The sequence below is a fragment of the Phalacrocorax carbo genome, chromosome 3, assembly GCF_963921805.1.
Source record: "Phalacrocorax carbo chromosome 3, bPhaCar2.1, whole genome shotgun sequence".
In the NCBI taxonomy this organism is placed as follows: domain Eukaryota; kingdom Metazoa; phylum Chordata; class Aves; order Suliformes; family Phalacrocoracidae; genus Phalacrocorax; species Phalacrocorax carbo.
Window position 1 is genome coordinate 112,565,887 of NC_087515.1, and position 17,459 is coordinate 112,583,345.

Sequence of the window (17,459 nt, forward strand, 5' to 3'; positions counted from 1 at the left end):
ATTATATTTTAAATATATAAATGTAAAGCATAGTTCGGTTTGGAATTCTTACACTTATTGTATGTACCCAGTTGGTCTACTTCAGTCCTGTGCCTCTTTGGAGCATTGATGATAAATGTGCTGCTAAAATGCTATAGGCCTTCACAGTTTTGCACGTGCTGATAAATTTTTGTTCACATATCAGTGAGTGAAGTTCCTGGTGCTCAAAAACATGGGAGGCTGATACAAAGTGAATACAATTGTCTAGTGTTTCTTTCCAGCCCTGTAAGGTTTCACGGGTGGTAGGATAGACAGTGAGGAGTTGGTGAAACTGTTTGAAATTTTACATCTGAGCTTGTGTAGATCTTATTTGCTTAAACCGAAGCTTGCTCTATAGTTTCATTAATCCCTTGAAGTCAACTTTCAGACAGGTGAAGGCCATCTCACACTGTGGAGATCTAGTTCATTTGGCAGAGCAGAGGGAGACTTTCAGATGTAACTTTCAGAAAGGAGGGGAAAGGTTTGAATTGTGCTAAATCTATAAAATCTATTCTGTGCTAAAGGTTGTCTTCGTACTTCTTATGACATGCTGTTCTTTCACTGTGTTTCTGCATTTCTCTTTCGTACAGGATTGTTAGATCAGGTATGTTTAAGCACACAGAATTCAGGATAGGTTTGGATACAGGTGGAAGAAGCAGGGTCTAACTGTGTGGAGACCCCTTTCTGTGTACTACATGTTTCATACACTTCTTCCAAATCAAAAATATGTATGTTTTATTCAGGTGCTCCATATTTTGAGTTCAAAAAGTGGTACAAGGTTATAAAATGTTCCTTGGATGTGGAGCAAAAGAAATTGGATGAAGAAAGAGCCAAGTAAGAGGTTTTTCAGTACTTTTTATTTTTTAAGGTGGACAGTTTTACATGAAATCCTGACCCCCACAGAAATTAAGAAGGCTAGGAATTTGCTCCACACTTACACCCAGCAAGCTTGGTGAATAAAGCAATTAAATCCCTATCTTAATTTTCTCTTTACACTCATACTGTTTATCCAGCATATTAATTAAATGCTCACTTTCTGTGATAAGTAGCTTATACAGCTGAACAATTAACTGATGACAGTAAATCTAGGCTTACATGCCTCAGTTTGTCTACTCTAAGAAAAAGACTTCCAAGATTTATTGGGGGGGCAGTGGCTTTTAATAGCACTAATGATTACATTATTTTGCTTTTATTTTAATACCTCTAGCAGTATTTGTAAGAAATTACTGTTCTTTTACTTGTTTGACCAAGTTTATTTTTCCCAACAACTCTTATGTCTCTTACTGGTAGGTATCTCTGGAGATGTGAAAAGCCACTGTTTTATTCAGCCAAGAAGAAATCTAAAGTTCTTAAGAGAAGACGTGAGTAAACTTCGCCTCTTCCCAGCAACACAGAACTCTGCTCCTACTTTTCCCATGATAGAAAATCTGCAGCCCTGACTGTGATAACATTTACATCTTAGAATACTTTCTCTTCTCTCTTTCATCTCTGGGTACAATTAATGTAGTTCTACTTTACCACCTGTGGCTGGAATTCTTCAAACAGACATTTTCCTCTTGCTTAACTGAAACTGCCTTTGCCGGTCTTCCTAATGACCTACTGAACCTCATCTCAGAATGAGTACTCTGTCCTCATCTTCCCTGGTTCATCAGCTGCCTTTACATAACTGTGATCTTTGTGAATTTTATCTTCCATAGCTTTCCTGTGCATTTTGTCCTTTACTTCCTCATACCCTTTGGTATGGATATCCCACTATATCCTTTGGTAGACCTTGCATATCCCTCTTCTCTCCCACTCCTTCTTGCAGTCTTCTACAGAAAGTGAGGAAGGCTTGTTTGAACGTGACTGTACTTGAATAGCTAGCTGTACGTAGTCAGAATGCAGGTACATCTAGTTTATTTTAGTAGCTCTAGAAGTACTTATAAGAAATTACTGGGTTTTCTGCTGACATAAAAGCAAACAAACAAAAAAAATCCCCACTTATCTTTGGAAATATGGAAAACCAGAATTTTATTCAACCAAATTAGATCTGAAGTTCTTCATTCTACATTTAATAGTATCTAGTAAGTGGTAGATATTTGGAGAGAGATGCTAAGTGTGGCAAGTGATATTTTTCCCTTTAGATGCTCTTCCAGTTTCTGGAAGTGACCGGTTCAGGGACTTCTAAACAAATTGTATTACTGTATTTTGTTTGTCTAACTCATGTTGGATTTCTCTTTCAATAATGCAGTTGGGGTTTTTTGAATGCTCTTACTCTTCAGAATTCGGTAGGGGTGATCCTGAAGTCAAGTCATGTTCTGTGGAAAAACATGTTTAGGTTTATTTATTTCAAGCTGATCATTTGCTGAGAAGCCCTTTAGTTCCTGTATTTGTAAGAAAAAATGAATAATTATTCACGGTTCATCATTTCTGTGGCACTCTGGATTCCTCTTCTGGCTCTGCTTCTCTTTGAGCTAGAAGACCACTTAGATTATGGAGCCTTACCACTGGCTGTTGCAAGCAGGAATATCACATAAGGATATTGTAAGGGCAAGATTCATGTTAAAACAAATCTAAAATAGTAGAGACAAAGAGTGTTCTAGAACACTTACATGCCCGATAAAGATTTTCAGAAACCTTCCTCAGGTATTGTATTTGATGATAGATTTTAGTGTCCTCTTGAAAGATAAGCTTCCCAGTCCTTGGATTACTTTAGGATGTCTCTTCTGCTTTTTTTTTTCCAGTTTATGAATGAGTTTATTCAGAGTTTATTCAGATAAAGAAGTTGAAGGTCCAACAACAGTGGTTTTTAACCTGCTTTTTATCCTAGGGAAACAAGGCTTAGGTGGTCAGATTGTGTGTGCTGATCTATCATCATGCCCTCTTTCCCTTCTCAGCCGTAGTAATTACAAAAGTTTGTCATTCTTTCAATTCTTTCACTAGCAGTGGGGAAAGGCAGAGTGGGGTTTTTTGTTGTTTTTTCACAGTTGAAATTTGCACTGTGAAAAGCTTAACCTTAAATCCCTATGTGTATGAAATCAGGCTTACTTAATTCTGATATGCTGGAAACTGGCCAAGATTTTTTGAGTAATCTGAGTGATAGCATAACACTGGGTAAATATAGTGAAAGGCATCCTGGCATGTGTTTTCTATCAGAATAAAAATACCAGCAGCATCAGATGGATTTTACAGGTTTTACCTGGGGAATGATTTTGGAATACTCCAGTAGTAATATCATTAGGTATGAAAGACATGGCATTTTGAATTATCTTTCAAAATCTTTCCCTAAAATATGTGACAGAGTTGAATTTTAAATGGAATGGGGGAGAGAACATACAAACCTTCAAGGTTTCTCAGTGTTCCACGCAGAACTTTAAAGAAGAAAAGAAAAAAAGCACAAATACCCTGTTTTCTTCCTGTATTAATCACCTCTGAACAGTATTCTAATACTTAATACTTTTGCATTGGCTTCTTTGTTTCTATTTGTACAGAAATGGTTGTGAACTTACAAAATCAGTTTGGCAAGCTGTCTGGTTCAGTGCAACCTGCTGAAAAGCCAAATCCTTCAAGTTTTCAGTTAAGTTGGTTTGAAGAAAACACAGATGGGAGTTGTTTTCACGGGCATAGCCTGAAGGGAATTTTGCAAGAAAAATGTGGTTTACTTACAGCCATGAACCCTGACTATTGGCTGTGTACAGTTAAACTATGTACTGAGAAGTAAGTATTCAATTTTTTAAAAAATACATTTTGGAAAGTTCTCTTACAAGTTAAGTGTCATATATTTTTACAAACGACAACTGTGGGGTGTGTACACAGCTATGTATTCACATATAGTTAAAATCATTTGTAGAAAGGGGTGTGTGGAATGGTTAGTCTTGGATTGGGAGTAGAAAAATTGTAATATGAAGAGTGATCAAAGTGAGATTTCGAGAGGAGAGGAGATGAGACAAAAGCAACAACTAGAGTCACATGGCAAAAGTAGCAGCTAGATACAAATATTCACTTCACTTCCTTCTGCATAGTATTTTAGAAAAAACTTGCACCACAGCTCTTTAGAGAATGGGAAAACGGTTCCATTCCTCTCTCCCCTCAACCCCAAAAGAGCATAGGGAATTAATTTTTAATTACTGTCCTTCTTCTGTGGTGTTCTTAATCAAAATTAAAGTTAAAATTAGCAGTTGGAGTTCAAATAAGAAGGTACATAAAGCCTAAAGAATATATTTTTAAAAGAATAATTACAAGTGAAAAGACTATCACTATTTCATCTAAGTATATTGGCAATCCACAGTTCTATTTTTTGCAAGCAGAAAAGAAAAAGAAGAAATTCCTTCTACTGAAAAGTAAAAGAATAAATACAGGAAAAAGAAACATTTTGTGCTATTAACGAAGTTTAGTGTCTGTCTTTATTAGAGAACTTTACAAGTGAAAGGGATTTTTTTTTTCCCCAATTAAAGGTATATCAAAACAGTCATGCTATTTGTTAGTAGTTATTTTCTTTAAAGGACCTAAGCAGCAAGGAGAATGATAGCCCAGCTGATCCAGCCTTGTACAAAGTTACAGCGATATTTTAGTATCTGCCTGGTTTGTGTCAAACTTCTAACTCTTCCTTTAATATCTTCTCCTCTTGTGTCAAATTTTGCAAAAATTGGTGAGTTTTCTATTTGGTGGGTGCTGGCAGAGAAATACGGCCAGAGGCAGAAGGCAAAATCCCTGCTGAGGGAGTGTAGGAGTTTGGCAGTATTTACTCCAAGGAATTGAAAATACCTAAAATAGTGTTTCTCACAAACTCCCTTGGTTGTATAAATAAGGCTTCTGGATCGTAGACCACATTTTGGTTCTGCCATTGGTTGTATCATGAAATCCTAATCCAGAAAATGATTGTACTGGTGGGTATCAGTGAAAAAGATGAACTTTGCAGCTGGATTGGAGTCTCCTGAATTTCTTGCGTGTGCAATTGGACGGTCTTTTTTGGAAAAGAGGTCGGGATCCGTTAACAAGAAATGTTATTCAATGCACTAATGAAATCTCATCTTAAATATTTATCTGTTGTATAGTTCTAAATGTCATGTTTAAGAGAGCAACAGCCCCTGCTAAATCTTAGTGATATGTTCCTGATTTTTAAAACATTAAATATTCCCCTTGAAAACAAGTGGCATTTACATGTATGCAGTCTTTTCTGTCTTTCAGTGGATTTATTTGCTTATCTTTTTTTCCTTTTCACATTGCCTTTCACATATCCACCGTGACAGAAATGGGTTGGAATAATGTAAACACAGTGTTATATTACAAGAGCTTTGGTTCTATGGATTCATTCTTTTGTATGAATAAGAAGCTTTTTTTTTTTCCTGAAGGGAGGAGAGGTAATAATCCTTTTGCCACAAATTTGCGTAAATCTTATGTACACACTGAATGAGTAGATATTTCGGTGTATGTTTGTGTGAATAATCTTTCATGCAAAGTCTGTTTTTAAGCCTACATTTTCATATGTAATATATTAAAATGTTAATGGCAAACTGTCATAGCCTTCATGAAACAAGATTTGAATTTAAATTCTTACCGGTTAAATTTCCCATTGTATCATTTGCAATGCAAGTAGTTAATTATACATCTGACACTTAACTTTGGAAAACATCATCTGCTCCCTCAGATATGAGGTTTTATCCTTTGCAAGTGTGTGTATGTATAGTAGAACTAAAAACAAACTTACAAATTCTCTTTCTCTAAAATCAGCATGGTCTAACTGGGACTACTGAAATGCTTTAATCCTAGGACTAAGGTATGATTTCAGTGTGGGCAAAGCTGAGATCGGTCAAATGGTTGGTAAAATGCTTTTACATTTTCTTTTATTTTAAAACTTTGAGTTTTAAACTGGATTCTAAATTGGTTTGGTATAGAAGTCTTCAGGTGATATATGATGAGGTATTATAATGTGTGAAAAAAGTTGAGAAAAATGGCTTTCACTTATTACCTCTAAATATAAAATCACTTGGGATTTTTTTAGCTCTTCAGAGATGTTCTTAGGGCAGATAGCACAGAACAGGGCAAAAATGTGTGTTTGTTTAGGTACTCTTGTGAAAAGTGTAACTCCAGTTAATCAAATAGGTGTTTTATAGTATTGGCATAATTATTCCGAAGCCAAAGCATATACAATATCACTCCCCTGTCCCCCAAATCGAAACACCTAAATTTGACACCTAAGTTGCCACAAGAGCCGTAATTGCTACTAGGACATAGCAAAACGTCTTAATTCATATTAGCCAGAAAATGCAGATTTGGTTCAACAACATTTCCCCATGAAGCTCGTGTTTAGCAAATGCGTTGGGTTGTGGGGTCAGCTAATTTGTTCTGACACTGCTGAAATATCTGATTTAATTTAGTTTTTGTCAGAAGTTGCTGGCAGCTTTCGGGGAACATGAGGTAGGGCAGAGGGTGGGATGTATGGTACAAGAGACCTAGTTTCAGATTTCCAATCTGCCAGGCTTCAGGAGGCTTTAAACAAAGACTCTACTCCCCGAAGTGCAGCTTGCATGGCACTCCAGGATGGGTCCGTCTGCTCCTCCAGTTTGAGGTAAAATGTAAATGTTGGGCCAGAGGGAGTGAGCAAATGACTCTATAGTCTGGTAATTAGCACACTTGCCCATAAATTGGGACAGACAGGTTCCAGTGCTTGTTCTGGTGAATATTTAAGACTGCTGCTCTGAATCAGACAGAGGGGAAATTTTCAGCTCTGCTTCTCCACATCCCAGGGCAATACCTAGTAAGCCAGAAGATGCACAGGGCTTATATGATGAATAGAACCTACCCCATATCAATGTAAAAGATTTTTTAAAAAAACTTGAAACAGCTGGATTTTATGTTATTTTAAAGTTACCACTTTTAATAAAAACAAATTTGGGGCTAACCCAGAACAAGGTATTTTTCCAAACTAAATTGCTGAACTTAATGTTAATGGAGCTATCTCTGCATCCTGTCCTCTGTGGCATCTTTTGTTGAGTCTGGTAACAACTGTCAGCAAGTCTGGTCTGCTATTGTCATTATATACTTCATCAATAAAATCACCTTATCATTTTTGTTTTCACTGTGAAAGCTACCAAGTAATTAAGCAGAAGGCAGCTACAGCACTAATTACTTTCTGTCAACACGGTCAGTGGTTGCCCCAGTGTTTCCTATGTTACTCCATTGACTTGAACTTAGCTTTTGTCTCTTGTCTCTAGACAAGTAATTTATATTTCCCCCACAGAGGCAAGGGACAAGAAATGGATGGGTTATAATCCCATGGCATAGTGCCCAGAATAGGAGAGAGGACCCTATGGAGAGTGTGGGCAAAGAATAGAGGAAAGAGCCTGGGGTGTCTGCATTGGATAGTCTTAGAAATTTTAAAAATAGATTAAGGTAGCCATTTTCACGCTCTGCTACATTTGCTGAAAGCTAGCAGAACTAACACTGGTTCACTTCAGTCCTGAAAGGCAGAGAACGTATTCTTTGCCTGGTTGAGTATGATCCTGATTCATAGTGCAAGAAGCTATATAGGCTTTTCCTTCTTACCGTGTCTGCACCATCTCTGAACATGTCTTGGTCTGGTCTTCTACTTCAGGGTTTTGCAGCAGTGGATCCCTTCACAGAATTGACATTGTAGGTTAGAATTGTGATTTACGCTGTTGGTAAAATGTAGAGTTTTCCTCTAATTACAATTAAATGTATAAATGCTAGCTAAATACTAACTAAATACATTTATAATTTAGAGCTTTTTTTTTTTTCCTTTTCAGATTGTGTGGTCATCTGGCTCATTACAGAGAAGTGGGCTTTCCCCAGAGTTACCATTTTGTACTAAGGTTATTCTCCTTTCTTCTGAGGATACAGCCCTCGTATATCCATGATGAGGTGTGTGTAATAGAACACAAACTTTTTAATAAAAAACTCTGTAAAAAGCCAAAATACAGTGCCGTCATAAGGAAGTAAAAAGGTCTAAAAATAACAGTCTTAAGACCGTGTATATTGATTGTTTGGATCCCAAACCATGGTATTATATCTAAACTTATACTGATCCTTTTGCCTGCATGGAAATTTTTTGTTAAGATAGTAGTACTGAGATCCACTACTGTACTTTAGTTGTAGTGTCATTTTATCTATCATTTAAGTCACTTGTTTCCAGCTGGGAAAGTTACCAAGGAAACTGTTTATTACAATTTATTTCCTCACTTTACATCAGAGCCAACAGGAAGCCATGAAGTTACCATTTTTTGGCATAATTGTATAGTTTGGATGTACTGGACAGCATATTAGCATCTAATTACGTTGTAAGATTTTACAAATAAAATATTGTCTATTTTTTACCTACTGTTGTAGGATGACAAATATATTTCTAGAACGTAATGTTTACTTTGTTTTGAAATAGTGTATTAACAAATTAAAGGAGCAGTTGGTTGATGTTTTCTCTGCAGTGAGTGGTTTCTTTTTTTTCATTGTTTCTAAACAGGCTGTTCTGGGGTAACTCCGGCACTGTTTTTTCTACAGTTCCTTGCATCCTGTATATCTCCCAGTCTGTTGTTATGCCTGAGCCTCTCATTCAAGTTAACACCTTCCAGGTCCATGTTCCATGCCAGGGTTCACAGATTTTGCAGCTACTTTTATGCCTGGAACTGCCTATCCTATTTCTTGTGCAACGGTAACTGCCAGGTCCTCCTGTCATTCTTCTTTTGCAAGGCTACTGTTGTTTGAATTTGTTCTGACCGCTTCATAATTCAGCATCTTCAGCAGCTTGTGCCTCAGCCATTCTACCAGTTTCTGATGCTCACTTTTATTTATGCACTGTGTTTTTAAAACTGTTCCAGACAACGTGTAAATGAAGTTGGGTGCTCCCACTACATTAAAGACACCATAACATATACATATGTTGAACAGAGATGAATAATGCTGCTTTCAGTTGAATGACATAACATTCAGCAACTCCGGCTGTCAATGGAGAGTACAGAAGTTGCCAAATCTATTTGATCAAAACCAAAATCAACAGCTGTTTCTAAGCATTATTATAGACAAGAAAAATGGTGTGTGCAGACCTTAAAAAGTGTAATAGCTTCCTTCCTGAGCAAGGGCTTCAGTGAGATGTAATCTGGGAAGGTAACGTGTTCAACAAGCAGACTCTTGAGTATGATGGAAGGGTTCACAGTCTGTTGCAGTCGTTGTCTAAGAATTGAGGACAGACATATGATAGGAGAGGTGCTGCCCTACCTGTCTGGAGCAAAGTGATAAAGCAGTATTTAAAGCACAAGTAGAGCAGACAGGACTATTAAAGGTAAGTTGTAATAGTTACTTGGAAATACTGTCAAACGAGGAGGCTTTGCCGGCTCAGTAGAGGCAGGAGGTAACTGAGCATGGTGTCCTGATGTAAGGTGAGAGAAAAGACACGGTTTGGGTGAAGGTTTTTACTTTTTCAGATATTTTAAGTAGTTAATTGTAGAACAGGGATTTAGAGCAATGGTCCTGTGAAGTGATTGTAACATACAGATGGGAAGGCATAGCTTTAGCCATACAGAGCCAAACTATGCTTGATGGGGGAAAAGAGTAGACTGAACGGTTACTGTTGTATGTGTTAGAGATTTCGTAAGTGGGTACAGTTTAGTATCTCTTAAGTCTGTTGCCACGTTGTGCTAGATGCCTCAGACTTGTAACAAGATGTGTCTTGAACTGATGTTCACATTAATGGACTCAGAATATACTGATTTGAATCTCATCTGTGTTTGGTGTTTGTGTTTTAAAATCAGCCATTACCTATTATGTCTGACCTCACTAAAGTTTGTAAACATTTGGTAAAATTATTCATTGTTCTTGTTTTAGATGAGTGTATGTTCAAAATCTACAGAAGTGTAATACGCCTTGTCAGTGTTTTCAACAGTGCTTGCTCAAGTGACTGAAAGTGTCTCATTCTTTTTACTATGATATCTGTTAAAGTTTTGAATTAACTATCTAAAAGACACTTTATTAGACATAAAGGATTCATGTAATTTAGAAGCCCTTATTTGAAAGACTTATACACTTAATTATAGGTATACCTTTCTTTTAAAACTACTGTAGTAGTAAAATCTGAGCTTCATAAATTAAAAATACTGTGCTCATTGTTCATCGTTACAAATGTAACAAAGCTCCCTTAGATGTTAGAATAAATTAAAGCTGTACTTTAATAAACTGGAATAAAGCTTGCAGTTAATCATCGAGGGCCATGTGCCTTCTGGACACATAGGCTAAGAGTCAGATTTAGAAGTAAAGGGTGTGCCCCTCAAATACTTAATGTTAGTTCTATCCAGTTTAATCAATCAACACTTATGTTGGAGTAATAATGTTTAAGAAGCTGACGAGCCACAAGAGTGCCTTATCTTCAGTGAAGTGTAGTTGAGCTCTCTTGGGACAACTACTTTGAGTCCAGTTAATATAACCCTGTGGTGGAGCTGCACCGGTTGAACAGACAGCTACTGGCAGATAGCTGAAGGGCAGGGCGTCTGCTGCGACCCAGCACTTCCAACCACCTCTTCTATCTGCTTTTAAGTTACAGCTCCTTTCTGTAACTATTTGCTGAAAACGTCCAGGGAAAGCTCAACTTTCTGATAGCTACTTTTTTGCACTTCTTCCCACGCAAATGTTAAGTAAAGAGGCTCGGTTTGTTTTGTTTCTTATTCTAAAAGTTGAATGAGAGTTCTTGAGTATATAGATAAAGGCAAGTGGGTTTTTCAGATTAAGCTTTTAAAACATTATATGTTGAGAAGATTTAGAATAGTTAATAATTATTTAACTTAGTAGCAAATCAGTTATTCTGAGACCTTGATTTGCTTTGTACAGTGAATTGAGGCTTTCTCCTAGTTTGTGTGTTATAACACGGGGTTTTTTTTTCTATCTTTAAGAGTGCAAAAGTAACCTTTCTTTTTGAATTCTCCTAAATAATGCAACCTTCCTGTTGTTTCAGTGGAGAAATATGAGAGATGTCTCATTGTCTTTTAAAGGTACAGCCTTCTGCAGAATTGGAATTTTACTACCTCAGCGTGTCTGCATTCTCAATATCAACCTAGTCTCAGTCGAATACGTTTTTCTTTTTAAAGTTTTTAACTGTTTTCCAGACATGAAGGAGAGATGTTTGACTTTTTCCTTAACTTCTTACACAGAGTGAGGGCCCTGAACCTGATTTAACCAGAGAATGAGAATCAGCAAAGCCCTGTGCCTGCAAGCAATACTAGCTAATTTATTGTCCATAGTGTGTTGTATGGGCTTCACTGTAATTACGTCTTTCCTAACCTATTTTTAGCATGACCCCTGAAACAATCGTGTTTGGAAGCTTTGAGAAAGCATCGTGCAATGTTGCATGCAACACAATGAAGAACTCACTTTCTTATAACTTCTTGGGAAGCTCAAAAGTCCCTTCCTCAAAGTGACTTTTTCTACCTTTATGGACAAACAAGTTGCTGATGGTCTTGAGAAATTATTTCAGGATATTTACTGAAAGTTGTTAAGAGGATGCTTTTGCAGGGCTGGGAGCAAAAGGGCTGGGGTCCTCACAGGGCTTTTGGGAGAGGTAAAGTCTGGAAATGTTGTCCCTGCATAGGTGTCTGCTCCCTGGTTCGTCCATCCCTTCCCCATGTCAGGTTGAGTAAGTTTTATGCTGCTTCACTTGCAGAGAAGAGACAGGATAACTTTGATTAATGAATCTCCTATTTTGATCCAAAATGACATGGGCTTCCCAGCACATACACTCATATATACTTCCTGGCTGAGCGTGTTAGTATGTGGATTTGCCAAAGCAGTGTCTCTTGCTGCATTTGTCCTTGCACTGAATGCAGAATGTTTGCCTTTCAATGTCTCCTCCACAGTTACTGGTCTTGTTGCTCCTAAAGTGTGAACCTCCTTTGTTCCTGGCCAGACTAGCTGAGGGAGAGCATAAAGGGGAAGCCAAAATACAGGAACAGGCATACGTGAAAGAGCTCTCCTCACTGCTGCTTGTGCCATGATGCTGCTGAAACAGTGAACAAGAGTGTGAGTAAGGATTGGCAGAGCGGGAGATGATGAATGCATGTGTCCTCACGTGAGGTTATAGCTGCCCTTGTAAAACTGCTAATGGCAGCATTTCCAGAGCCAGAATGCTCCTCCCCGGTCCTCAGCATCTACACTCTGCCTTCGGCAGTACATCAGGTAGTTTTAAAAGAAAATACAAGCACATTCCTCTAATAATCTCACATGGCTGCTCTGTACTGTAGAAGTATTGTGTGTCTGCTTGCTGTTGTCCTAGCAGTGGCTTTGCTCATCAGCTGCAGACCCTGCCATTGCCTCATGAGAACACCATGGAGTGTGTTTAGTGTCTAATGTTGCGATCCAAAAGCTCGATCTGGTTCCTGGGGTGCCTCTGTGCCACCTTTTCATGGGGGACACCTGCGGTGGCTGGCTGAGTGAGCACTGCCTGCCTCTGACAGGGCTGCCTGAGAGGTGTGGAGTAGGGGCTGCTGCGAGGGAAAGAGGCGAAGACACCGCTTCTTTACAGGCCCAGGGAAGAGAAGGGTGTCCTAAAACTATATCTAAGTGCCCCAGTTCTCAAGGCCAGGATATCAGGCTGCAAAGCTAGTGAATTCCTGGTGAGCTGTTAGCTCCTTGCCAGCTTGGCAGGCTTCACGTCTGCAGGCAGGTTGGTTCTTGTGCTTCTGAGGAGGACTTCGACCGTGGTCCCTCAACACAGGGCAGCAGGGCTTCCCATGACTGTCACTTGCAACTTGCTCTGATGCTGTGATGTGAAGGAATCCACCTGGCCCTGGATCTCATCAGTGCAGTAAGTCGTGCTATGTTGATATAAGACTGTGACAAAATGTTTTTGTTTACTGAACTGAGAATCACAGTGTTCATAACTCCTAACTGGGCAGCTGGGTGGTTTCCGTGTTGTGGAGCAAAGCGGATTAAGCAGAGAACAGTATGCAGCGAAAGAGCTAGCTGCACACACTGTTCTCTTGCTACACCATCGGCCTGTGTGGCAGGACCTATGTACATAGAAGTCAAACCCAGAGGAAGCGTGATATTGAGCAGAGACAAGAAATGTTCAGTAAGACTGGTGAGCATGCTAAAGATTTTCTCTTTCACAAAATTCTGGCCTTCAGGCTGACTTTTTTTAATATATAGGCTACTGCCAAAGTGATTAATTTACATTGCAGTTATTTCAGAGTATACTCAGTCAGGCTGATGGAGCTGCGGCTCCTACCCCTGAATGGTCTGTATGCTCTCAAGAGTTTCTATGTTATCTTTAGGGCTAAATACAGAGTTAACAGGCAAATCTTCAAGGAATGCCTGAAAGATTGCATATAGGGATATGACTGAAGTGAAAACCAAACTCTCTTTTCCTGTTCTGTATTTCACACATTGTGCTTTCATTTGTTTCTTTACCTTTTTTCCCCACAGCTTTTTCCATCTCTTTCCAACAGAGCATTTCCAGCTTCCTTTTCCACTGTCACTTGCCTTTCTATTTATTTCTTTCCACTGTGCCTGCTTTCACCTAGCTTCCTAGTGAGTTCATGAACCAATGCCTGGGCTTTTCTCTTTTTTGTTTTCCTCTCGCCTCCCCCCCCAGCCCAAGTCCTTTGATGCCTTCAGGCTAATTCTGTGGGGGTCAGTGATCAGCTTCAGGCTTACTTTTCCAGCTCTATCATTAGTGACCACAGGCCCATTGCAGAAAAGCAAAGCTTGCCTGGTGTGCTGTGTAATGGAGAAAAGTGTAGAAGATTCACTGCTCTTTACAGCCAGCTCTGCAGCCTGGCCTTCGCACCTTCGGGGTTCAGATTAAGTAGAAAGTATCTTGTTTTGACTCCCTGCTGCATTTTGTGAAATCAAAAGTACTGTTACACACTTGATGCAACTTGTTTATTGCACAGCTGTGAACGGCCAGTGCATGTAGATGATAATTATCAGGTATGAGATTTTAAAACCCTATTTGTTAGGTAAGTCATAACAGTAGCTAATCCTTGTCCAGAATAATTCCCAGTTTCTCTAGACAGTGATATCAAAAGACAGACTAGAAAGAGGTGCAAACAAGTCAAGACAGTGCTCAGCCAGGTGGTTGCAAATGGTGCGTGAGTTCGCTGGGGTTCCTTGCGTGTTTCGAGTGGGATTCATTTAAAGGGAAATGAATGTGTGAAGAAGGGAAGGAGAGTGCCGAAGGCAGGATCGAGGCGGAGGGAAGAAGGTAAAGGGAAGGGCGTGAGAGGCTGGAGGAGAGCAGTGAGATCGGGGTGAAAGGGCTGAGCGAGGGAAGCAGTTGGAGCAAATGCCAGTCAGTGCAGGGCAAGGGAAGTCCTGCCAGAGCTCTGTCACATCAGCTGGCAAGGCTTTATGCCCGAGCCAAAGCTCTGCTAAATCCCTTTGTGCTTCTTGCCCGATTTTATTCAGCAATGATGCAACCCAGTTAGTGACATCACAGAAATACACCTACAAGTGGTGTTACAGAGTCTAGATTGTGACCGGCAGATTAGTCAGTGGTGTCACAATCCAGTGTTTATATCATTCTCTCCTGAATGTGGAAGTGATTGCTACATTGATAACTAAGCTTTCATCGGTGGATCAGGCTGTTAAGAAAAGCCATCCCTTTTGCAGAGGCAACAGCTTTGATTTATTTGGAACAAAATCATGGTAAATTCTAGTTAAGCAGAAATAACAAGCGTGGCACATTACTAAGATTTTAGCAATTCGTGTGCAGTATAAACATGTGACTGAACTCCAGCATGTACTGCATCTGGGTCGCTTACAGCTACAGGGTAGTATTAGAGTTTATTGTTAATGAAAAGTATGCACGTGTGCCAAAAAGCAGTGATTCTGTCTGCACGTCCCAGAATTCTTCAAACAGAAGTGGGGAGCGTGAGGCATGAATAACACCCGAGAAAGTCAAAAGTCCTTTCCAATACTTGCAATTTTGAGCTGGTTTTGTAATTTGTATCAAAGTGAGTTTTATGCATTTAGAAAAATATAACTTTCTGACATCTTAATTGGGTGACGGTATTTTTTTCATTTGCAGAGCAGATAAGAAATTTTCTTCTACATAATCTCAAATTAGATTTTAAAGTGGGTTAAAAATGCAGAATTGCATGCCATAAAGAACAATTTGTATCAGTTCATTTCACTTTGTAGAGCAAGATCCTACTTCAGTAATGGTATTTGTCTTTTGCCATCCTAACGGCAATGTTTGCAGATCCAAACAAAGCATTTTGTTTCTAGAACGCTAGTTGTAATCCAGTCAGAGGATATTAAGCAACTTCCAGGATTAGACCCTTAGTGAAAGTTTGTTCCCTTTAGTTTCATATTTCTTTTTGGTTGGCTGCTTGAATTATCCTTCTGTAATTTTGCATTGGAGTATATCTGTACAAATAGGGAAGAGATTTTGACCTAGAAGGAGAGACCTCTTATTAGTGCGCATACTTTTAAATTACAGTAGTTATCTGAAGCATCTTGACATATGATAGATAGCATTGTTGCTATATGGGTTTGATTCAACTTGTTACTTAAACAAGCAACCTCCCACCCTTATTTCTCAAGGAGAAACTTAAGATCTTTCTGATTTAAATTCATGTGCTCCACTTTGGTTATATCCAATGCATTTGTAATGTTGCTGCTGCTGTTAAGCCAGAGGACTTAGATGCGTTTCCAGCAGAAAATCTATCATAAACCTTTCTCTCCAAATCACGGTTCATCCATGAAGCACGTAATGATGCTAGGATCCACTGTACATGGTGCAGGTGGCACAGTGCTCGTGCAAAATAACGTGTGCCTTACACCATTTTTAGACTTTCCTAAAACTGAGTTTAGTGCAGGAAAAAGGAAGAAGGTTACACGGGAGAGGGAGAAAGGAAACCCATTTTATTTTTTAGTACAAAAACCAGCCCAGGGCGATTCCTGAGTCCCCTGCCGTGAGTCCCGGCCCAGGCCCGGGGTCCGGTGAGGCGACACCCCGGGCAGCCCGCACCTACCGCGGCCGGCAGAAGAGGGCTTGGCGGGAGGAGAGGCAAGACGGAAAGGAAAAACGTGTTTTTTTTTCCTCAGGCAAGCGGGGTTTGACAGCGGGGTGCGCTGATGGGGTGGGGGGGGCTTCCCCCCGCAGCTTCCCTTGCTTGCACCGTCCCCAGCATTGTTAGGAAGGGGCCGCGGCCAGTACCACCCGCCGCCCGGCCCGCTTCGTCGCGGCCCCGGTAGCCGCCTCAGCGCTGCTGCCGCCGCCACCCGCCGTCCCCCGCGGAGCCCTGCACCGGCACCGCCCCGCCCCCGCGCCCGACCGCCCAATGGGGGCGCGGCCACTCCGCCCCGCCGTCCGCGGGCAGCCAATGGGGAGCGTCGCGCGGCGCCCGTCCACCTGCGGCTGCGAGAGCCACCTGAGCGGGCGAGAAAAGCCGACAAAACCCGTCGGTGCGGCGGGCTGCGCGCTCCTCTCTCCGCTCGCCCCCGCCTCGCCCTCCCGACCCGCCGGGCCAGTTCTGCCGCCCGCTGCCTCCGCCAGACATGACACAAGACTACGACAAGTGAGTGAGCCGGGCGGGTAAGGGGGGGGCGGGGGGGGGGAGAACCGGGTCCGGTCCGACCGGTGCTGCCGCCCCTTCGGGGGGCTGCAGCGAGAAGGAACCCGCTGCCCGCTCTCTCGTGGGGCCAGGCCGGGGGGGAGCCGGCTCTCCCTGGGGGCCCGCCCCCCTCCATCTTCGCGGCGGAGCAACCGGAGGCTGCGGCGGGGCGGTGCGAAATGGTGGGGGGGTGGGGGGAGTCTATGAGCCCCCAGGGCGGGGGGGGGGGGGGGGGGGCGCAATGGGGCGACCCCGGCAGCCACCCCGCCCCGTGAGGCGAGCGGCGAGGCAGGGCCGGCTTTGAAACCCGACACCGGCAGCGAGGCGTGGGTCAGGACCGCCGCCGTCCGCCCCCCGCCCCGCCGCGCCTTAAATGCGGGAGGCGGCGGCGAGTGGGGCCGAGCTGTCGGAAGGAGCGGGCGCTGCCGCGGCGCCGGGCTGCCCCTCTCCGGGGGGCTGAGGGAGGCGGGCGGAGCCGCAGCGCCGGGCTGTCCCGTCCCACCCCCCAGCCGGAGCCCCCCGCCGCAGCCCGGCGGCGGGAGCGGCCTCCATGGACTTCTACGAGGCGCACCCCTCCGGCAAGGTGGATTTCGGCAGGTAAGGGGGGCGGCGGGCCCGCCTGGCCGGGGGCTGGCGGTGAGCTTGGCTGCGGCTGCCTCGCGCTGCGCCAAAACCGGCGTTAAAAAAGCTAAAACTGAGCTTAAAGCCTGCTTTCTATGACCTCGTGGTGTCGAATGCCGAGACGTCGTCTTCAGGCGGATCCCGTGCTGTGTTTCACGGCTTCAGTTTACGTGCGCACTTGTCACCGCGTCCGCCGGGAGACGGTGGCCGCGGACGCTGTACGTTAATGGAAAACGGGGTAACTCTGAGGTGATTTGAAGAGCCGATTATAAAATTACTGCGTTT

At 42.0% G+C, this 17,459-nt stretch overlaps 2 protein-coding genes across 3 annotated transcripts in view; both read left to right on the forward strand.

The window, feature by feature from the left end:
* TAF1B (TATA-box binding protein associated factor, RNA polymerase I subunit B) overlaps positions 1-8,437 on the forward strand; it is a 50,793-nt gene extending 42,356 nt beyond the window's left edge. Inside the window, exons 12-16 of one of the 2 annotated variants that reach the window (XR_010372363.1) lie at positions 762-852; positions 1,309-1,379; positions 3,489-3,714; positions 5,247-5,357; positions 7,764-7,812. Coding sequence is in view for 1 of the 2 variants with exons in the window: in XM_064448024.1 (XP_064304094.1) it covers positions 762-852; positions 1,309-1,379; positions 3,489-3,714; positions 7,764-7,956 (581 nt within the window). In the remaining variant the exon portion in view is untranslated. Of the gene's footprint in view, positions 1-761; positions 853-1,308; positions 1,380-3,488; positions 3,715-5,246; positions 5,358-7,763 lie in introns of both variants that reach the window. The other variant, XM_064448024.1, reaches the window with a different exon arrangement.
* An 8,640-nt stretch (positions 8,438-17,077) lies between these two features.
* Positions 17,078-17,459, forward strand: part of GRHL1 (grainyhead like transcription factor 1) — a 45,386-nt gene continuing 45,004 nt past the window's right edge. The window contains exon 1 of the mRNA XM_064448025.1: positions 17,078-17,150. Within this exon, the coding sequence (XP_064304095.1) occupies positions 17,104-17,150 (47 nt within the window). The 5' untranslated portion in view covers positions 17,078-17,103. The remainder of the gene's footprint in view (positions 17,151-17,459) is intronic.